Source organism: Lithobates pipiens, unplaced genomic scaffold (assembly GCF_037356315.1).
Source record: "Lithobates pipiens isolate NorthernLeopardFrog02 unplaced genomic scaffold, aLitPip1_a1.2 Scaffold_13, whole genome shotgun sequence".
Lineage (NCBI taxonomy): Eukaryota > Metazoa > Chordata > Amphibia > Anura > Ranidae > Lithobates > Lithobates pipiens.
Genome location: NW_027507718.1, coordinates 283,671,207 through 283,686,292, shown reverse-complemented (window position 1 = coordinate 283,686,292; position 15,086 = coordinate 283,671,207). Strand labels below are relative to the sequence as shown.

The 15,086-nt window shown below is 38.5% G+C and overlaps 1 protein-coding gene across 1 annotated transcript in view; it reads left to right on the top strand.

Moving 5' to 3' along the window:
* COL25A1 (collagen type XXV alpha 1 chain) overlaps positions 1–15,086 on the top strand; it is a 586,562-nt gene that overhangs the window by 461,546 nt on the left and 109,930 nt on the right. The window contains exons 15-17 of the mRNA XM_077476703.1: positions 1,522–1,566; positions 9,430–9,462; positions 9,670–9,705. Coding sequence (XP_077332829.1) covers positions 1,522–1,566; positions 9,430–9,462; positions 9,670–9,705 — 114 coding nt within the window. The remainder of the gene's footprint in view (positions 1–1,521; positions 1,567–9,429; positions 9,463–9,669; positions 9,706–15,086) is intronic.

Genomic DNA, 15,086 nt, shown 5'->3' with positions numbered 1-15,086 from the left:
AGGCTGCATTGTTGGACACAGGTGAAGCAGCATTGATGGGCACGTTTAGGCTGCATTGTTAGGGTACAGGTTAGGTAGCATTGATGGGCCCCAGTAGGCTGCATTGTTGTGCACAGATGAGGCTGCATTTATGGGTACAGGTGAAGCTGCATTGATGGGCACAGGTGAGGCTGCATTGTTGGGCACAGGTGAGGGTAGGCCAGGGTAGGGCTGACATTTTTATTTTAGCATTGCCAACTGTGGCATTGACTTTTGCTAATGTGCACCAAAAAAAGTTTCATCCCTGGTATTGTTCCCCTTTGATAAACTGATGGGGCTCAGGGAAATATAATACACTGTATATATTGGACCACTTGTTAGCTGCAGGGAAGCCTATAAAAACTGCCAGCATACCTGAAGAAACCTTATGCCGCATACACACGACCGGACTTTCTGGCAGACTAGGTCCGACGGTCTTCCCAACTGTCTTTTCAGTGGAGTTCCAACGCACTTCTGAACGAACGGACTTGGCCACACACGAACAAACTAAGTCTGTTCGAAAGTCTGTTCTTTTTGAACGTGATGACGTAAGACGGGACTAAAAAACTAAGTTCAATAACCAGTAGCCAATAGCTTCCCTTGCGTCGTATTTGGTACGTCGGACCAGCATACAGACGAATGGTTTTCCTTGATAGGAATTGAGTCCGTCAGACAGATTTGAAACATGTTCTATTTCTAGGTCTGTCGGATTTTTATAACGAAAAATGATCGCATTAGCCCACACACAATCAGATTGTCCGATGGACTGATCCCGTCGGACTGAGTCTGCCGGAAAGTCCGGTCATGTGTATGTGTCATAAAGCTACTGGGCTCCCCTGTTAAAATGATGGGGCTCAAACCCATGCAGGAGCACAAGTGGTACCCCTTTATCAGTGGTCCTGCCTGTTTCCACAGCAATTTGTTTTGTTATTGGAGGTAAGAGGAGTCAGAGGGGAAGTCAAGGGTTATCTTAGGGGACAATAAGAGTTGTAAGGTCACCAGGGATTTTATGAATATCTGTGAAATGGATGAATCATATCTGTGCCTCACAATGTTACTTTTACTATGCTTTATACTGCTGAATGGCATCAGTGTTGAGAAATGTTGGAAAGTGTTGCTTGTGATTTCTGATTCTAAACACTTTTTTTTTATTGCTTGTCACTGTTTGAGCGAACTTCAATATTAATAAAGTTACACTATAATATGTATAACTATGTTGATTTATAATGTAAGAATTTTATTTTAAAAAATACAGTGAAACTAATAGGGGTGGAGGGCCACTCGCAAAATATTCACTGCAGTTGAATCTTCCTGGTGCATGTGTTTTACATTTCAGGGAATGATTAAGCACCTGTGAATGTCATTATAAATATGAGCATAACTATTTAACCCTTTATAAATAGGACAAACCTTCACAAAATGTAAATTTGATCATTACTCCCTCATGTAAAGGGAGGTAAGAAAAGAGCATGCACAAATTCTATATATTTTAATTATTCACAGGGTGACATGGGTGAAGCTGGTCCTAAAGGTGAAACCGGAGAAAAGGTATTTATTTTTTGCGGAATGTTCTTGGTTTTGGGTTGGCCTTTCCAAGAGCCGGAGGCATGTTACAACATAGCTCTAACAAAAATCCATCTTTAAAATGTACATTATGTCTAGGTAAAATAAACAAAAATGTGCCCTGTAATACATGCATGTTTCTCCATGTTTTGTCTTTGTCTCTTTAAACATATTGCATATACAGAAAAATTTTATATGAAAAAGAAAGAGATGGTAAACATAACCTTAGGTAAACATAACCTTACAAAAACTCTTTCATGATCCTTAATAATATGTTGGCCTAGATGTCAGCAGAGGCTTTCCCTCAGCAGGTGATCAGGAGGGGACATGCCGCTTCCCACACACGTGTGAAAAGGGATTTCTCACTGAAATTCCCATTTGCTGTGTCACAACCACATCCATTGTATGTGTCTCAGTTGCAGTGTGGCTCCACTTACCTCTATACCATATTTTTATGCCAGTGCTTTTCTGCTGCGCCAATGTGTGTGGGGCTGTCTAGGTTTCATTTGCTTTTTGAGTTTCATTTGCTTAGTACAGTTTCATTTTTGCATTGAAGATAATGCCTTAGAGCAGTGATGGCGAACCTTGGCACCCCAGATGTTTTGAAACTACATTTCCCATGATGCTCATGAACTCTGCAGTATAGTTGAGCATCATGGGAAATGAAGTTCCAAAACATCTGGTGTGCCAAGGTTCACTATCACTACCTTAGAGTTTTGTTTTGCCACTGGTAAATTCTACCTCCAGTAGTGATTTGTTCTCTTCCTTCTCCTTTCGCTACCCACTTCTTTCCCTCTAATGGCCAACTATAATTTAAGCAAATTTCAGTCTAACCCACCAATAAATTCCCCCCCATCCCTGATCACATGTGCTTATTCTGTTTCTACCAGCCCCCTGAAAGCCTCCTCACTTGATTCCTATAATTGCACACCTCCCCACACTCTTAGCCCTTGTACACATGTTCGGACATTCCGATAACAAAATCCGTCGGATTTTGTCCCTAACTTGTGTTGCATACACACGGTCAGACAAAGTTGGTGGAAAATCCGATCGTTCAGAACGTGGTGACGTTATTTCGTTATGACGGGACTATGTTCAGGCTAGTAGCCAATAGCTTTGGTCTAGGAATTTGATCTGAGCATGCATGGCACTTTGTCCGATCGGAATTCTCTACAAACGATAGGACAAAGTCCCATCGGATCATGTTGTCGGAAAATTTTACAGCCCAGCTCTAAAACTTTGTCGGTTGGATATTTCGACGGAAACAGTCCGGTGAAGCCCACACACGGTCGGATTATCAGAACAACACGGTCCGATTGGACATTTTCCGTCGGAATGTCCGACCGTGTGTACAAGGGCTTAGGCAGTCCCCTCACTGCAATATCATCCAAACCTCCCTCCTGTACCATACCTGCAGCCCCCCTTCTCTCAGGGTATGCACCACCCTTTCTCCCTTATCACACCTGCAGTTATATCTTCTCTTACCACCCACCGTGAGAACATTAAAGGAGATAGTACTAAACTAAAATGAAAGCTGAATATCTGTGCCTGACATTTTTTTGCTGAAGCCCCTACTTGATTTATAACGGTACAGTGTTATGGCAGTTGTTCATTGTGGAGAGCTCTAAACTCAAACAGATACTGATTATCTGTGTATCTCTGCCTTTATTGTTGAACTGAGCACCTACTTGAATGTTACATTCATACAATAGATTACATGCTACAAGGATACAGTGTTCTGGCAGTTGTTCATTGTCGAGAAAACTAAACTATCTTTTTACCTTATTTGTGGGAAAGCTTTGGAGTCCACATCACTGTTTGATAGTGTATATGTTCTTGCGTTCCATGGATAATACAGCTGCTATACTCTTGTTGCGATGAGACTCTGATCTTATCTTTTTCTTGATGTCTTATTGTTTATATAATAGACAATAGAAGACATTTATCTCTGCTCATCTTAGTAGCACAAGTAAGTGTATTATAGTCCAATACTCAGTCAGGGCTATCATCACTATGCTTTCTGCATTTTTAAAGAGGCAAAACATGCGCATGTATTAAGATGTATCACCTATGTTTTGTGTTTTTTAACCTAGACATACATTTTAAGCCATGCTAAAGTCAAATGTGCAATGGTCTTCATGAATCTGCAAAAAACACTTTTTAGCTCCTCAGTTGTCATGTGTCATTTTAAGTTATAACAGCATTATAGGAGCTTGGCCTCCTAAATGTATAACACAATACCGAATCATTATAATCAAAAAAGAAAGAAAGAGATGATGGCATCCAATTAACCTGCCGGATATTAGTGGTGACCTAACAATTGCCAGTCTTAAGGATTTAAAACTCCTTTAGCAAATCATTCTTTTTGAGTTATTTCCTTTGCATGAAATAATTTTAAGCTAACATGTTTGAGATTAAATACATCAAGCATTTGAACATGTGCTAGTCAGGTGGATGGAATGAGCATGAAGATGCAGCTGTAACTTTGAAAATAATGTAAGCAGGCTTACAAATATACAGTTGGGGAATGTCCACTGTTGGATTATATATGCCTGTAGAATTGACTGAAGTTTATAAGGCTAACACACAAACAGATGCTCCTTTGAGAAAATGATAAAGCTCAAGTTGGGTTTTCAGAGCAGGCTTAAAATCCCTTGGCTTTCTCAATGTGTATCAGTAACAAGTAGAAACAAAGTAATTATCTGCAAATGTCTTCTAAAACATTGCAAGAGCTCTCTCTGTTGAACTTTAGACTCTTGATTTTTAAATAAACTGTGGAAAAACTCTGGTCTACCAATAACAGAGTTAACCTTGACCACAGTGAAAAAGTTATTGTTTTAAATCAGCACATTCAGTTGAATTATTTTTCTGCATTTACAGATCTAAACTTGAAATACCTAAAAGTTCAGTGACAATTATTTATTCAATAAAATAAATATTTTATGTTCTTGAGATAATTCATATTTCATAATAATTATACGTTAGTACATTATGCATAGTAACAGAGGGTGATAGAAAATCCATACATTTCTTAATTTATTTATTTATTGTAGCTCTAGGTAGCTCTAGGCTTTGTGAGGCCTTAGGCCAAATTTTCGACATGAGGCCTCACTCACGCCCTTTGCAGGGGTTAAGGAAGAACCCCTAGGTGGAGCATCTAATTACTAATGCTGCTTGTGTGGGTGGGATGTGTACTGTGCCAATCATTGGTGCAGTACACATCCCACCTACACAAGCAGAAGCGGTAATAAGAAGCTCTGCCTCAGGTTTCTTCCTTAGCCCCTGAAAAAATGGTGGTGGGGATGGGAACCATAGGGTAGGGGAGAAGGAGGAGAGGGTAAAAAGGGGAGACTGGGTAGGAGATGAGGGATGGGTAGAGGAGAACTGGAGTTAAACTGGGGGATCCTGGTCTGTATAGGGATAAAAAAGGGGGAGGATTTGTCCTGGCATGGGGAGGTGGGGGGAGGCAAATAGATGGGTGCCAAGGAGACTAGAGAGAGGGATGGGGGGGTATTGTCGGCTGGTGAGGAATAGCCATAGTATAATTCATGCAAATGGACTGGCTGGGAGGGGGAGAGGGAGGAATATCGAAAGAAGGAGAGAGATGGAGGAAGGAAGGAAGGGTGCCCCTTTCATTGGAATACGCACTGGGAGGCAGGAGAGAGAAGGGAGAGAGTAGATGGATGGATCAGGCTCTATCTTTCCACTTCTGGCTGCTGGTTTTTAAACTTCTTGCCCACACATCCCCTTCTCTTAGGCAGAACACTGTCGGAGAGTGTGGGGAGGCAGACACAGGAGGAGAGGATGGGAGCAGAAGCATGTCTCTCTCTTCCCATCTGTGCAGAAGGGGGAACTGTCAGTGCAGCAGCTCTATCTGGCTGTGATCCATAGCTTCAGTGAGCTGCCATCCCCCGGTGAATTGGCCATGATCACAGCCCTTAATCAAAGCAGATTGTACAGTTTACAGACTGGTTGGGACCCCACTCTGTGCTGATGGCAGGGAGATCCCTGCTGCCAGCCTCAGAGGTGGCTCTCTAAATAAGCAAATTAGGTGGTTGCGAGGCCTCAGTGAGTGCAAGGCCTTAGGTTGCCGCCTAGTTTGCCTAATTAAAGAGCCACCTCTGATTTATTGCATTTACAGTATATAACTCTAATATTTTAAGCACCACTTTACAGAGTGCATGGAACCATTCACATTATTCCTTGCCCCCAAAGGAGCTTATGATTGAACGTCCCTACTATACTTTCAGCATACATATATGCACATGCAAACTCTAGGGCCTTTTTGGTGAGTGACAGATAACTAAATAATTAGCTTTTGTAATTCCCTGAGGAAAGCCCTGCAAATACTAAGAGAGCATTTTCATGAAGACAGTGAACCTAGGATCCAAGCACTACAGGGCATTAATGCAAACCCTTTAGCCAGTGTCACAATCAATATATTGTGGTGAATTAAAATGCTTATATACTTTTCATTTATGGGCAACTGATAGGCAGTGGGCCATAAAGATGACGAAATAAAAACAATGGGTAGCTGAATAAATATATCTGACATGTCAACACTTGTAATTGGTACTTATGTTTTAAGATTGTCTGTACTTTAGTACACAGTTTCCATTGTTATTCCATTCCATTTTAAATTAAACATACAGCAATAGACAATGCAGCAAGGAGAGTGGGGTAACAAGTTCCAAAACATACAGGACCAGAGCAAGAAAAATTATGAGGAATCTTAAAGTAAAATTTGGGATTTTAATTTCTGCAGTCATAAAGTTAACTATAGAAAGCAATGTACTAGACCTTAGAACTGTAAATGGACAGTTGTGGAATAAACCTCAAATGCTTACTTTGCCAGACATTTTATAAACTGTAATATGCACTTATAAAGTGAGGTGCATAAGAAAAACTTGGATATAGCCTTTAAGTGGAGGTGTGGCAACAAATGACTGGAATTGGGTTTGATCCTCCTCCACTGCAGTATCTAGCTTCCTGCATTGCCAGCATTACATTGAAAGATTTTGTGGAACAGCCACTGTGTAATGCACCCTCCTTCTGTGTGTAAAACTTCCAGAAAGTATTTTCTTATATGAATTACATTGTAGAAATCAGGTACTTGACTGTATTTTTCGTATGAACAGCTGTCAGGTTTGACAAAATATTTCAAAATCTATATCTGACAATGCTAACTTTGCAATTAGTCCAACAAAGGAATAAAACTGTAATCATTTTAGTTAATAAAAATATGTTTAATTAAAACATGCAGTGATAATGCACTGAGAACAAAATAACAGCCACAATTAAGATTTCCTTTCTTTGAGATGCTGAATGCGTGCATTGATAGATAATTAAATTCTCCTTAGTATATGCAGTTTTTTCACAGTTTGTGTAATTTTGTTATTGTTTAATGAATTTTGATTAGACCAATTATAGTTTAGTAGGAATTTATGTTTGATTGTCTTGATATTTCCCACTGTAAATACAGATAAGGTTATTTCATGTTGAACTACTTTTGAAACTTCTTGAAGGGTGGCTAGAGTGAAAGTAGACGAGCGAACAGACACATTATACGTGCTTTCTGACCTGTTCAATCTAAGAACATCATTGTTGTTATTGTAAAGTAATAGACCATGGGTCCTTGATGGGCCATTGAATTTTCAATACCAAGTAAACATTAATCTGTACACTATCGATGAAGCAGATGCAGACATATTGATTCCTCAATCCTAATAGCCTCTCCACCTCAAGCAATTCATCATTGTTTTTAGCTTCCATATGCTACAGTCTAGCTTTTAAAACTGTTTTAGCAGACTTTAAGGAACCTTTGTATACTTACTAAACAGCTCACTTAAAAATATTTTAATTAGTTGTATTTACCATTTACTGACTAATTAAAACCACTTATAGCTACCACATTTCCTTGTACAACACACATCTTGCAGACATTTAAAACTCAGTAGCATTTAGGAACAGCTATTCATATAATTACTCAAATTTACAGATCTACGCTTAAGCTTGCTTTATAGTGAAATATGGTAACATGCACTTTATCTTACATGTGGATCCATGGGGGGGGGGGGGTACATCTATTATAATTGTTATAAAATATAATTTGTGACCCAACATACCTTGCTTTAATTAACTCTTTTGTCTAAATATGAGTGCAATTGTTGTAATATGGGAAATTCTATTGGCATGGCATGATTACATTTACAAATTGGGATAATAAGACAGCAATGAACCTACAATAGATGTATTTGAGAATAGCTTGCATTTAGAGTCACATCTGCATCTAGAAGGCCCCAGAAACCAGAATACTTTGAACAAGGCAATTATGTACCATGGGATAGCTTAGACACAGAGGATATAGTTGGTTACATTTAGAGGCCTACACTGGAGGCTTGTGAATCTGGTAGACATTTCTATACCCAATCCTTAACCACATACTCCAACTCTGTGCATCCTTGTAACTTTTAAAAGGTACCTGGTTACATGGGGAAAAATGTTCTGTGAGGTTTGTAGGTAAACTATAGTATTGTAAGGAATACATAGACAAGAGGAAAGACAGTAACTGGTGGGTGTCATGAAAACTGCAGAAGAAATTTCTGGGTTTGGATAACTTAAAGGGGCTACTTGTTTGACTTAACTGATTTTTCAGGGGTCTATTCAGTGAGGTGAGCTGCTAGTATTTACTACTGGTGGAGGCTGTCACTTGTTTGAACGATGCCTGCTACTGATAGGATCACCTTAAATGGACACTTGATGGTGCTCTCTTATGGACTTTTTTATATGTTTTTTTCTTTTAATGTCTTTGTTAGTCTATGCGCTGCACTGCTTTTATTATATTTACATTTAGGGATTTGATATTTTGGCCATTAGTGTTCAGCTGCTGTTATGTGTTAAGTTTTTTTGCGCTGATTGATTTTTCTATTTTACAGTAAAATCATATAAGAAACGAATTCTATTCTGAACTTTTATGCTTACTGTATATTTCTTTCACTTTTAATTAGTGAGCCAGTTACCTGAAATTTGCGTGTGTATATCAGGTGTCAAAAAACCTTGCATGCACCTAATTATTTGTGATTAGGGACTCAACAAATAGTATGGCCAGGATTGGGGTGGCAGTCCTAAACATTACAGCTTTAGAAATAAGACAGCAAAGGCAGTTCCTACATTTCTATCTTAACATTCCATTTAAGATGAGCAAACCCTATAAACATAATCCTTAAACTCAAGTAATGACCAGAAATACCCTTGCACGGAAGCCTTGAACTGTGCCAACCTCATAACCCTAATATTATCTTAATTAAAATATCACACAAAAAATAATATTCTTGTGACTATTATACCCACCATATTTTTTTTTTTTTTGCTCTGGTATGTACGATGCCTGAAAGTAAAAAAAAAAAACTTTTTGGTGCTGACTATTCTTGAACTATATACAAGATAGATAATTCTATCTCTAGTAAGACATTATATATATTTCAACTTTCAAGAACTTCATACTGCTGCTCAGGATTTTTTATTTACTTTTTTTCTTTGAAGGGTGCCCCTTCAATCAGTAGAAGCAGCAACATGTTAAAAGAATTACATTGGGCTTTATACACATTCAAATGGTACAATACATTGTACACTACCTAAAATTTACAGCAAAAAAATCTTCAATTTTGTCTTTTCTTTTTTACAGTATTTTCCAAAAGAGAACTTTGCTTGTACTAATAAAAAGCAACTAACTTGGTTGCTTCTTGGTAGATTGGAGAACTTATTCTGAGTACCATTTTCCTCCTATGGACTCTTTTGTCTTTAATGAATTTCAATATTTATGTATGTATTTTACTTCTTTTAATATAGGGGGATCCAGGGTCTTCAGCTGCTGGCATCAAGGTAAGTACTTCAATGTGAAATTTAATAAGAATGGATTAATGTACTGTCATGATTTCATAGCTTAGCGAATGAGTGAGCCTTGGCAAGTTAATGAAACTGAGCTATTTTTCACTTTTCTAGAACTGTATAAAACTTTCTGCTATAGCTATAATGAGTTCTCTTTATTTATGTAAATGATCTTATTTTACTAACTACTTTCTGTTACAGGGGGAGCCTGGAGAATCAGGTCGTTCTGGGCAAAAGGTAACACTGAGCTGGACTTAACTATTGATTGTACCTTGAATACTGCATGTGTGTATTGTTCAGGGGATAAAGCTGTATTAACAGTTTTTTTTTTAAAAAGTAATCCTACAAAGATGCAGAAAGCATATAAACATTTGTAACAAAATAAAAAGCTAAACTCACTAAGCTATCATTCTGCAACAACTGCCGTAACATTTGTTATTTTTGAAAGCTGAAAATCACAGTCACATGGATGAAAATAACAATTGTCATGGCTTATAACATATGTTATGGATTAAATAACTGTAAAGTCATGAGAAAACCCTCTGGAGAACAAAAAAAAATGACTGTTTGGAGTTAAAGGGTTACTTAGCTTAAGACTCCATTTTAAACTATGACAATAATGTCCTCTTTGCTTACACTTCTCTTATATGTGAAAATTGATTCCATTATTTATGCTGTCCCAGGAAGCTAAACCAATCAATTCACTAATAATTATTATCATACAGTACATTATAAGCTGTGTTTAATAATTATGCTAATGACAAGGAAATTACAGATATTGCTAAGTTTGATATTTACAGCATAACTTTCCAATTTATAAGGTTCATACATTTAAAATATTAGATCCCGTGCCTTACTAAGAGGCAATGTTTTATATTAGATATTTTCAATATTATTTAATTGATGCATTTTTTTTAAATTCTGATTATGTGTTTTCTTTCATATGTTTGCAATCTATTGAACTTTTGTTCAACTTTTTATCTGCCTCTAAAAGCTCTAACATGTGACTGCTATACATACTGTGTTTGTAAATTAATACTGCATGTCTAACCACAGAAAATAACACCAAATTACCTCTTATGGCAATAAAAACCTGGGTTGTGCTTTACTTTCATCATTGTAGAAGTTCAGCAGTAACATACGTTATTTACAATCAAACAGTATAAAAAAGAACAGAGGAAGACAGAGACACATTTCTATAAATATATAGCATTGGAGAGTTCACTAGAATTTAAAGTGGAGCTCTAGATAAATAGCTACATACAGGATAGCCCTGCAGATTGCACAAAAAAGTAAGCAATATCAGTCCCATCACCGTCCACCCTCAACATAACTTAGTGGAGGTCTCCAAGATGCAAATTGTATGTTGGATAATGCTAAAATATACTGTAGATTCACAATATTTTCATTTCATTCAATAAGTAAACATTTTCAGGTTTGTTGTTTTATTTTTGTCTATGGGAGGTAATTATATGAGAGAATACTTGAAAGTTATCCCACATGCCAGTACAACTTAGCCCAGTCATGTATACAACTCCCGTAATTTAGTATCTAGGTCACATTAATGGTGCTATTCTCAAGGTCGAAGCACACACTTTTGGCATTATGGAAAATAGCATTTTTGGTTAATTTATATTTTTTCAAAGGAATCTTATGTTATAAGTCTTGCAGTTTTTTTTTAAACATGGCTAATTAACTTTGATTTCAGACTGCATGTGTCAGTACCTATTGTTAAATATAATATAGATGAAAGACTAGGACCTACTTTCTGAAAGAGAAATTCCAGGGAAACTAGAAATGTAATTTCTGTGAGAGTGTGTTTTAATGCTTACTTTACAGATTCTACCTCTGGCATATGTTGCAACCAAAAAATACAATGAAGTTTATTTACTAAAGACAAATAAACTGCTCTTGCACAATAATGTTTATTGAATTTTCAAAAAAGTACAAAGAAAAGCAAAACTGTACAGATATGTAGACACGTGTGGTACAATATAGTGTTGAGCCCATAAAACAGGTGCTATAGGGTACAAAAAGAACATTGCTTCCAGACTATGTGACATAGGATAGGTATGACTTAGGAAGAATAGTTCAAGAGTCCGACACTTTTCCCAATCACATGTTAATTCAAAGACAGTATGGAGGGGAATGGGCCGGTGACAGTGAGAGCAAGCAGTCATGTGAACTAGACAACCCACAAGAGTGGGCACTTAGTCAGAACAATGGGTGTAATGCAAGGTAGTTAATGAGTCAAATCTCATCAGTAGTTCAGCAAAGAGACGGGAATGGTATGGATGCAGTCTATGCCTCTCGTAAGTCTGACTGATTGTATCTATTTTACAAGGTAATGAGTCTTACTGTTCTGCATCAATAGGTTAAAACAGTGGTGTTGTCACATGTTGCGAAGCAAAAAAAAAAAACAGTCCAATACTGCCAAAGAGGTAATGGGCCCAGAAAAAAGGGGGGGGGGGTCGGCAGGAGAGATAAATAGGGTGGTGATAATTTGGGGAGTACTCGGGATGGTCAGGGGTGGGTAGTGGGGTCCCCCAGGGTTCTGTGCTGGGACCTATCCTATTTAATTTGTTCATAAAAAACCTGGAAAATGGGGTAAACAGTTCAAGCTCTGTATTTGCGGAAGATACTAAGCTAAGCAGGGCAATAACTTCTCCGCAGGATGTGGAAACCTTGCAAAAAGATCTAAACAAATTAATGGGGTGGGAAACTACATGCCAAATGAGGTTCAATGTAGAAAAATTTAAAATAATGCATTTGGGAGGCAAAAATATGAATGCTCTATACACTGGGGGGAGAACTTCTGGGGGAATCTAGGATGGAAAAGGACCTGGTTGTCTTAGTAGATTATAGGCTCAGCAAAGGCATGGAATGGCAAGCTGCTGCTAACAAAGCAAACTGAATATTGGCATGCATGAATGAATGAATGAATGAATGAAATACTTATATAGCGCACAATGCGAACTCAATCACCTCCAGGCGCTGTGGCGAGCTTTGATCATCTGCTAAAAGAGGAAGGTCTTGAGTTTTTTCCTAAAAGCCAGGTGATTTTCTTCCAGGCGGATGTTGATTGGTAGAGCATTCCATAGCCGAGGCCCTTGGACAGCGAATCTCCGATCACCCTTGGATTTATACCGGGCTTTGGGCACGAGGAGGAGGTTTTTGTTGGCTGATCGAAGACTGCGGTTTGGTGTGTAATGATTTATTTTCTCCATTAGGTATTGCGGAGCTTCTCTATGCACGCATTTGTGGGTGAGGCAAAGGGTCTTGAACGTGATCCGATTTTTTACGGTTAGCCAATGTAAGCTCCTCAGTGAAGGAGAAATGGATTCCCAGGGTTTTTTTCCTGTTATCAGCCTTGCCGCCGTGTTTTGGATCAGTTGTAATCGCGCAAGTTGATATTGTGGTAATCCTATGTAAAGCGAGTTTGCGTAGTCCAGTCCTGAATTAATGATTGTTCCAACTACCACTGCTTTGTCATTCTTTGGGATAAAAGGGATGAGTCTGGGAAGCATGCGCAGTAGATGGTGAGATCGACTGACTACAGATCCTATTTGCGCATCCATTGACATTTGTGCGTCTAAAATAACCCCGAGACTCTTCGCTTTGGTCTTTGGGGAGATAGTCTGCCCAAAGACGGTTGGTGGAGACCAGGAGGTTTTGGTTGCGGGCTTATGATTTGGGTGTAAGATAAGAAGCTCTGTCTTTGATTGGTTCAGCTGGAGGGAGTTGGTGGTCATCCAGTCCTCTATTGATTTGAGGCAGTTTTCAAGTTGTTGTTGGTGATCTTTTTTTCCATTGATCCGGAAATAAAGTTGCGTGTCGTCAGCGTAAGAGTGGAAGCAGAGATCTGAGCATCTGATGATTTGAAGGAGTGGGCGAATGTAAATGTTGAAGAGAACGGGTGACAACGGAGAGCCTTGAGGGACTCCGCAGGTGACTGCCCGAGTTTCGGAGAGGAATTTTCCTAGTTTCACTGTCTGTGACCGATTTCCTAGGAAGGACGCGAACCAATGGAGATCTATGTCTTGGACTCCGGCTACTTCTGTGAGGCGGACGAGTAGAGTATTGTGATCTACTGTATCAAACGCTGCACTTAGGTCTAGCAGTACGAGGAGACACTAAGGGGATTAACTCCAGAGATAAAATGATAATTCTCCCACTCTACAAGACTCTGGTCCGGCCACACCTAGAGTATGCTGTCCAGTTCTGGGCACTGGTCCTCAGTAAGGATGTACTGGAAATGGAGCGAGTACAAAGAAGGGCAACAAAGTTAATAAAGGGTCTGGATGATATTTGTTATGAGGAAAGGTTGCGAGCACTGAACTTATTCTCTCTGGAGAAAAGACGCTTGAGAGGGGATATGATTTCAATATACAAATACAATACTGTTGACCCCACAATAGGGATAAAACTTTTTTGCAGAAGGGAGTTTTTACAAGACTGCTGGCCACTCATTAAAATTAGAAGAAAAGAGGTTTAACCTTAAACTACGTAGAGCGTTCTTTACTGTAAGAATGGCAAGGATGTGGAATTCCCTTCTACAGGCAGTGGTCTCAGCGGGGAACAGCAATAGTTTCAAGAAACTATTAGATAAGCAACATTCAGGGAATATACAATGTAATACTGACATATAATCACACACATGGGTTGGACTTGATGGACTTGTGTCTTTTTTCAACCTTACCTATGTAAAATAGACTGTTCAATAAGCTGAGTTTTCATTTTGCTGGGGACTTTTCCCGTAACTTTGTGAATGAGGTGAAGCTCTGCTAACGTCCATCATCCAGTCATGCTCAAGAAAAAAATACTTTTTTTTTTTGCCAATTGGATATTTTTTGCAAAGAAAAAATGTCATTGTTAGTTTGAACATGATTTACTGTTACATGTTACTAGGGGAAGGGTCCAAGTCATTAAGAGTATCTTTGATTTCCTTGTAAAGTCCCTATGAGGAACTCAAAGATCTGGCAACTCTTAACAACTTACTCTAATTGGCAGCTAAGATCAGAATATTATGGGGTTTACAAATGTTATTTCCAAAAATCCACAGACTTTATCAGAGTGGATGGCCTGCGCATACTGTAGCTGTTTAAGTAGCATAGCTACATTCTTCATAAACTACATTTTCTTGTGAAATGTAAAAAATATTACTTGAATTACAGTTTGCTACAGTAGTGGATATGTAATACATTCATGTGACAACAAATGCATTTTTGTAAGCTACACAAAAGTTGCTAGCACAGGTACTGAGAGTGATGAGTATAAACAGAAAAGTCAGTGCTACTACTCATACAACACATAGATAGCAGAGCTCCCAGGTGTTCGAACCACAGTCACTGGCTGAGTAGAGTAATGTGGAAAAAATGATCCACACTCCGGTTGTTGCTGTTAAAATTTCTGCATTTTATTGAATAACCACAGTGAACAAATGCAGATTAAGTCAGTTAACGCGTTTCAGCCTATAAGGCCTTAGTGAAATGTAGAAAATATTACTTGAGTTACAGTTTGCTACAGTAGTGGATATGTAATACATTCATGTGACAACAAATGCATTTTTGTAAGCTACACAAAAGTTGCTAGCACAGGTACTGAGAGTGATGAGCATC